General features: G+C 40.7%; 1 protein-coding gene across 1 annotated transcript in view; it reads left to right on the forward strand.

Annotated features, from left to right (window-relative positions):
- LOC106881984 (serine/threonine-protein kinase 36) overlaps positions 1–8,201 on the forward strand; it is a 168,015-nt gene that overhangs the window by 5,016 nt on the left and 154,798 nt on the right. Inside the window, exons 3-4 of the mRNA XM_052974262.1 lie at positions 2,081–2,178; positions 6,689–6,829. Coding sequence (XP_052830222.1) covers positions 2,095–2,178; positions 6,689–6,829 — 225 coding nt within the window. The 5' untranslated portion in view covers positions 2,081–2,094. The remainder of the gene's footprint in view (positions 1–2,080; positions 2,179–6,688; positions 6,830–8,201) is intronic.

An 8,201-nucleotide genomic window follows, 5' to 3' on the forward strand; every position in this document is an offset into this window, starting at 1 on the left:
TATATATATATATATAGAACTAAAGTCATAGTAAGTAGGAAGGCAGACAAATCACAAATCCCCTCAGGTAGATGACCCTGCTAAATCTGTAGAAAAGGTGTATGTGCAAGCTCCATAAAATGCAATCAGTGTAAGCTTTGGACACACAATAAGTGCAGCAACATCAAAGGATGGTTAACAGAGAAACTAACTTTTGTATGTGGAAGGTGCACAGGCATAATAAATGCTGAACATGTGTGGAAAATAGACTCCAACTTCCAGGAGGGTAAGCTAGAGGTTGTACATAGCTTCTGGTATCTAGGTGACCAGGTTAGTAGTGGAGGTAGTTGTTCTGAGAGTGTAGCTGTGAGAATGAGATTAGGGTGGGCAAAGTTCAGAGAGCTCCTACCCCTGCAGGCAACAAAAGGCCTCTCTCTCTCTCAGAGTGCAAGGCAGATTGTTTGAAGCCTGTGTGCGAACAGCTATGCTGCATGGCAGTGAAACATGGACTACAACAGCCAAGGACATGTGTAGGCTTGAGAGAAATGAAGCCAGTATGCTTCGCTGGATGTGCAATGTCAGTGTGCATGTTCAACAGAGTGTTAGCATCTTGAGAGAAAAGTTAAGTCATAAGAGACATCAGATGGAGCGTGCAAGAGAGACGACTGCACTGGTATGGTCATGTGATGCATATGGACGAGGTCAGCTGTGTAAAGAAGTGCCAATCTAACTGTGGAGGGAACCTGTGGTAGAGGTAGACCCAGGAAGAAATGAAATGAGGTGGTGAAGCATGATCTTTGAACTTTGGGCTTCACAGATGCAATGACTAGTGACTGAGACCTTTGGCGATGTGCTCTGCTTAAGAGGACCCATCAAGCCCAGTGCACCTGTACTGGTGGCACGTAAAAATAAATCAACCTTTGAACATTGGGCCTCACAAAGGCAAAGTGGCTGAGTACTTTTCAAGCATTGGGCCTCATGGAGTCAAAATGGCTGAGTTCCTTTCAAGTGTTGGGCCTCACGGAAGCAATGACCAAGACCTTTGGCATTATGTTGTGCTTGAGAAGAAGACCCATCAAGCTGAGCAAAATCCCTGTCATGGCAGATACCAGTGTCATGCAAATGGCACATAAAGGCACACATTACACTCTTGCAGTGGTTGGCGTTAGGAAGGGCATCCAGCCATAGAAACTTTGCCAAATCAGACTGGAGCCTAGCACAGCCTTCCAGCGTGCCAGCCCAGTCAACCTGTCCAACCCATACCAGCATGGACAATGGACGTTAAAGGATGAGGATATATGTATATGAAATTTTGAATTTAGTTCATGGACCCCCAGTACTACCTTTGTGGACCATGAAGGGTCCATGGACTATGAAGGGTCCGTGGACCATGAAGGGTCCGTGGACCACAGGTTGGAAACCACTGCTCTAGTCCATTGCTCTGAATCCTTTTTTCACTTGCAGTACACTTATATTCTTTTCAAAATTTGGTGGCACACCTGAACTATAGATATAACAAAAAATACAGGGTAAAAAATTATATTCGGGTTACTCTGTGGCACACCTGTGTGTCATGGCACACCAGTGTGTCATGGCACACCAGTGTGTCGTGGCACACCAGTGTGTCGTGGCACACCAGTTGCAGAGCATTGCTCTAGTCTATGACTTATATGCAAATAGAGTGAAGTTTATTTGCTGATGTGTGTGGCATAGCACATGTGAAAGGAATTTGGATTACAAACTTGTATTAATGATCAGTCATTTGGATTACAGACTTGTATTAATGATCAGTCATTTGGATTACAAACTTGTATTAATGATCAGTCATTTGGATTACAGACTTGTATTAATGATCAGTCATTTCAAACACAGCAGCTTTACAGTAGAGCTTCTTTTATGGTGAAAATACATGAAATTAAAAATTCACCAACTGATCTCAATGTATCCATTGGGATTAGGGATAACTTGTAAAGATTAGATACATAGACTCCTTGGTCAATAAACAGAGATACACATTTGAACATGTAATGTTCTTAACAAAACAGAAAACGATGTTCAGTGTTGTATTTATTCTCTTTCAAAATTTGGTTTAAATTTTCAGCTGTAATAACATCTATGGACAACTATCATATTTTGGGATTAATTGGTGAAGGGTCATATGGCAAAGTCTACCGTGGACAGCGTAAATTTACTGCCAATGTAAGTATGTTTTGCCCTTTATTTTTAATTTGTTTCATTCATTGGACTGTGGTCATGTTGGGGCTCTGTTTTAACCCTTTAGCACATTGATTCTATGGGCCCTTTTGGTTCCTGTTTTACTCTACTAGACCCCACATCTTCAAAAAAATCCTATTTTATGATTAATCATTATTAGGAATTGTATAATTAAAATATTTTGTTTGTAGAAATATAACCAATTTATACCAGTGTTGCCTTACTGGCACTTGTGCCGGTTGCACGTAAAAAAACATTCGAGCTAGGTCATTGCCAGTGCCGCCGGACTGCCTCCTGTGCAGGTGACACGTAAAAAACACCATTTGAGCATGGCCATTGCCAGTACCGCCTGACTGGCCCTCGTGCCAGTCGCGCGTAAAAGCACCCACTACACTCTCAGAGTGGTTGGCATTAGGAATGGCATCCAGCTGTAGAAACTCTCTCAGATCAGATTGGAGCCTGGTGCAGCCATCTGGTTCACCAGTCCTCAGTCAAATCCTTCCACCCTGGCTTCAAGACCACCAGTCCACACAGTTTCTATGTTTCCAATCAAATATAAGATCACAAAAGTACAGCTCCCAAAATTACTGCAGAGCTTAATGACCTCGAGAACCCAGTTTCTACAAAACCTGTTCACCGAGAGCTGCACAAAGTCGGATTTCACGGGAAGACTGCAATCAGAAAACCACTACTTTCAAAAACAAACATTGCAAAGCATTTAGAGTGGAGTAAAAACCTACAGAATTGGTCCCTAGAGCAGTGGAAGAATGTTATTTTCTCAGACGAGTCATCCTTTACCTTATTTCCGACCACCAGCCAAGTATGTGTGTGGAGACAGCCAAAAGAAGCATTTGACCCAGACTGCCTTCTTCCAACTGTTAAACATGGTGGGGGGCTATATTTTGGACATCTGCCGGCACAATTGGTTTCCCTTCATGGCAGAATTTATAAGTCAAGACTATTTAAGCATTGTATCTGATCAAATTCATCCTATAGTTGTGGAACTGTTTCCAGAGATAAACACAATCTTTCAGGATGATAATGCACCAATTCACACAGCTAAAGTTGTTACTGAATGGCACAAGGAACATTCTAGTGAAGTTGAACATCTTATCTGGCTACCACAGTCCCCAGATCTAAATATTATTGAACATTTATGGTGCGTTTTAGAAAAACAAGTAAGGAGCCGATTTCCTCCACCATCATCACTACAAGAACTGGAGACTGTTTTAGCTGAAGAATGGGCAAAAATTCCTTTGGAAACAATTCAAACTTGGTACAAGTCCATACCTTGTAGAATTCAAGCTGTAATTACTGCCAAAGGTGGTCCTATCCCATATTAAAATAAATTTGTTTAAAATTTGCTGGTGTTTCCATTATTTTGTCCAACCCTTGTAGTTCAACCTACACAAGTTAATGTTTGAGGAATTTTGAATGACATTTCTATAAAACTAGTTTTTAAACATTGAATGGTTATGGGGGCAAAGAGATCCATAGATAAAAAATGGTTGAGAACCCCATGCTATAGTAGATGACACTTGCTCAAGGTGCCACACAGAAGGGCTAAACCTGGAACTATGTGGCTGGGAAGCAAACTTCTTTCCACACAACCGTACCTGGAATTAGTATTCTTTTCTACTGTAGGCGAAGGCCTGAAATTTTGGGGGAGGGAGCCAGTCGATTAGATTGACCCCAGTACACAACTGGTACTTAATTTATTGACCCCAAAAGGACGAAAGGCAAAGTCGACCTCAGTGGAATTTGAACTCAGAACCTAAAGACAGACAAAATTCTGCTAAGCATTTCGCCTGGCTTGCTAACGTTTCTGCCAGCTCTCCGCCTTGTACCTGTAATTAATATTAAATGTTCTGTTATACAACCAAAGATTGAATTCAGAATTTTTTTATTTTTTAAATATATTTTCTTACTGGTTTCAGTCATTTGGTTGTGGCAAAGCTGGAGCAATTCCATGAGCCATCTTTATTAATCATAATGATAGGTTCTAGCACAGTTATTTGAAACTATATAAAAGCAGAGTTTTGCAGAGACCTACTAATGGGATTTATTGATTGTGACATGCGGCTTCTTTGATGTTAGAAAGCTTTCAACAGAACTATCACTGTGATTTATCTGTGTGTGCGCATACAAGGCAATGTATATGTGAGTGTGAGTTACAGGTAATATGCACACACACACACACGCACACACACACACACACATGTATATATATTATTTCAGTAAGGCATGGCAATAGTAATACCCTGGTGCTGGAATTCAGTATCCGTTCCCTTCAGAATGAAGCATCAGTCAAAGACAGAAGAGTGATAAGAAATTAAAAGGACTCAGGAATAAACTAGTATGTTTTGAGCTTCATTAGCTAACAGCCGTTTCTGCTATTCACTCGTAGTTGAGTGCTTGAGTATCGCCCTATAGCTTCATTGGAGCTTAAGCTAATGAAGTTCACAACATAATTGTTTAATCTTTTGTCATTCTAACTTCTCGTGTGTGTGTGTGATTAAAATGTGCTCCCACCATTTTCATCTGGCATTTACTCATAAGACACTGGTCAGAGCTATAGTAGAAACACTTACCTGGGGCTGCTATAGTAGAAACACTTACTGGGGCTGCTATAGAAGACACATGCTCAAGGCACTTACACAGTGGGACTGAACCTGAGACCACATGGTTGCAAACCAAGCTTCTTAACCACATAGCCATCTGTGTGTATATATATGTGGTATATATACAGATGGACAATAATGTTATCTATCTATCTATCTATCTATATATATCTATATATATATATATATATATATATATTTTACTTGTTTGTCATTAGACTGTGGCCATACTGGGGCACTGCCTTGAAGAATTTTAGTTGAACAAATCAACCCCAGTACTTATTAAGCTTGGTGTTTATTCTATCGGTCTCTTTTGCCAAACCACTAACTTACGGGACGTAAACACACCAACACCTGTTGTCAGGCAGTGGTGGGACACACACAAATAAGCTTCTTTCAGTTTCTGTCTACCAAATCCACTCACAAGGTTTTAATCGGCTCAATGCTATAGTAGAAGACATTTGCCCAAGGTGTCATGCAGTGGGACTGAACCCAAAACCAGGTGGTCAGGAAGCAGATTTCTTACATACAGCCATGCTTCATCATTATCATCATCATCATTTAATGTGTTTTCATGCTGGCATTGGTTGGACAGTTTGACTGGGGACTGGCAAGCCAGGAGGCTGCACCAGGCTCCAATCTGATCTGGCAAGGTTTCTACAGCTGGATGCCCTTCTCAATGCCATCCATTCCAAAAGAGTGTAGTGGGTGCTTTTTACGTGCCACCGGCACGGGAGTCAGTTTCAGTTTTGTGAGTGTAGCAAGAAAGGAGGTGACTTGTTGTGCCTGGTGCTGCAACTAATGTATGGCAGAGGATCAGGAATGATGTCTTGCTGTAGAGGAGATACTCAGCCATCCTGCATATAAAAGTGGGTGAAAACGACTGGAAAAAGTGATACAGACACTGGGTGTCAAGATAGAATAAGGAGGTAAGTATATGAGAAAATAGAGGTTTGGTAATGGTGGATGGGTGGGTAGGTTCTTAAGAGGATGAGAAGGGAGTGACAAAGATGAGGATAGAGGTAAGGGTAGTGAATGGTGAGGAAGAGTGATGTGGTTGATGGTAAATAGTTTGATGGGGAAGGTGAAAGAAATAGGAGGGTCTTGGGAAAGAGGAAGTGGTAAGTAGCAGCACAGAAAGGGTGGGGAGCAGCCATATAATACAACTGTAGATAGATGAGAAGTAGGGAGAGGATATGTGGGGTGGGGGCTGTGACAGAGAGGTATATAATGACAGAGATGGTGGTCAGAAGTATGTAGGGGTGGATATAATGCATGCAGACAAAGGGCGGGGGTGGGGAAACTGTCAATGACATATGTATAGGCGGAGGAGTGGCTGTGTGGTAAGTAGCTTGCTTATGAACCACATGGTTCTGGGTTCAGTCCCACTGCATGGCACCTTGGGCAAGTGTCTTCTACTATAGCCTCGGGCCGACCAAAGTTTTGTGAGTGGATTTGGTGGACGGAAACTGAAAGAAGCCCGTCGTATATATGTATATATATATGTGTGTGTATGTTTGTGTGTCTGTGTTTGTCCCCCCAACATCGCTTGACAACCGTTGCTGGTGTGTTTACATCTCCGTAACTTAGCGGTTCGGCAAAAGCGACCAATAGAATAGTACTAGGCTTACAAAGAATAAGTCCTGGAGTCAATTTGCTCGACTAAAGGCAGTGCTCCAGCATGGCCACAATCAAATGACTGAAACAAGTAAAAGAGATATATCATAAATATAGAGAATATGAGTATTCAAATATATGCATATATACACCTTTCTTGATATTGTTTAAGAGTAAATGTAAATTCTATTGACTTTGGCTCTAGAACTTTTGTTTATTAATCAGGTATTTTATTCTCCAAATGTTCAATTTGTTAGGTTGTGGCACTGAAGTTTATTACAAAACTTGGCAAATCCGAGCGGGAGCTACGAGTGCTTTCCCAAGAAATAGAGATAATGAGGGGCTTGCAACATGAAAACATTGTACAACTCTTGGACAGCTTTGAGACAGAAGAAGAGGTCAGTATATCATGACAGACACCTTTGTAGGGTTATTTTCACATTATATTATTCTTTTGATCTGTTTCTTTGAAGTATTAATTAAATAAGAACAATGTAGCTACCTTTGTATTGTTGTAAAGCCTATGGTCAACATTGAATGAACAGATGTTTCAAAAGCTTTGACCAAAAACATCCTAGCTGTGACCATTTCGTCTTTTTAACGGTGATAGAATATCTGTGTCCTTCTTTGTTGAAAACAATGAGGTGTGATTTCAGAAAGATTCAGCTGTTATGTTTAACAGGACAAATGACCCAATCATAGATTTTTCTCTCACTGGCTCATGGCTACTTCATTATTTTTTTGATAATAATGTTACCAAAATGTTCAAATTAAAATCTCGTGATTGTTTTTATATCTTAAAGCACAGTTGATAATCAATACAAAATATGCACCAAGTTACTTTCATGTTCAGCTTATTTTCCTATAATTCAAACATCAATATGATTTTATAAATTCAATATATAAAATTAATAGGTGTTAAAAAAATTTCTCGAAGGCTTTACACTTTAAAATGAAACTTTCCAAAATGTCAAAAATAACAAACTAAAATAAATTAACTACTGGTGGTGCACCAGCATGACCGCAGCCACTTGGCTGAAACACATAAATAAATAAATATTAATTGGAAAGAACATTATCATATAATAGGTAAGATAACAGGTATATACTACTTGGAGGCGCAATGGCCCTGTGGTTAGGGCAGCGAACTCAGTTTCAATTCCTAGGCCGGGTGTTGTAAGTGTTTATTGATTGAAAACACCTAAAGCTCCACGAGGCTCCAGCAGGGGGTGGTGGTGAACCCTGCTGTATTCTTTCACCACAACTTTCTTTCTTTCTTCTTGTTTCTGTTGTACCTGTTTTTCAAAGGGCCAGCCTTGTCCCACTCTGTGTCATGCTGAGTCTCCCTGAGAACTACATTAAGGGTACACGTGTCTGTGGAGTGCTCAGCCACTTGCATGTTAATTTCATGAGCAGGCTGTTCTGTTGATCGTACGGCCACCTCCGATCGAGAGAGGAGCGGCCCGTTTCGCCCGTTCCGAATTCGAGAGTAGATCAAGGCCGAAGGAGTGCCACTGTTATATAGCATAATAAAGGTAGCAAAATAGTTGCTATGTACCACAAGAAGGTGGTATAAAATGACTAAAGTGATGATTAGCCACACTTATAGACTTACTTTTACCTGTTTCAGTCATTTGACTGCGGCCATGCTGGAGCACCGCCTTTAGTCAAGCAAATCAACCCCAGGACTTATTCTTTGGAAGCCTAGTACTTATTCTATCGGTCTCTTTTGCCGAACTGCTAAGTTATGGGGACGTAAACACACCACCA

Source organism: Octopus bimaculoides, chromosome 1 (assembly GCF_001194135.2).
Source record: "Octopus bimaculoides isolate UCB-OBI-ISO-001 chromosome 1, ASM119413v2, whole genome shotgun sequence".
Taxonomy (NCBI): Eukaryota; Metazoa; Mollusca; class Cephalopoda; order Octopoda; family Octopodidae; genus Octopus; species Octopus bimaculoides.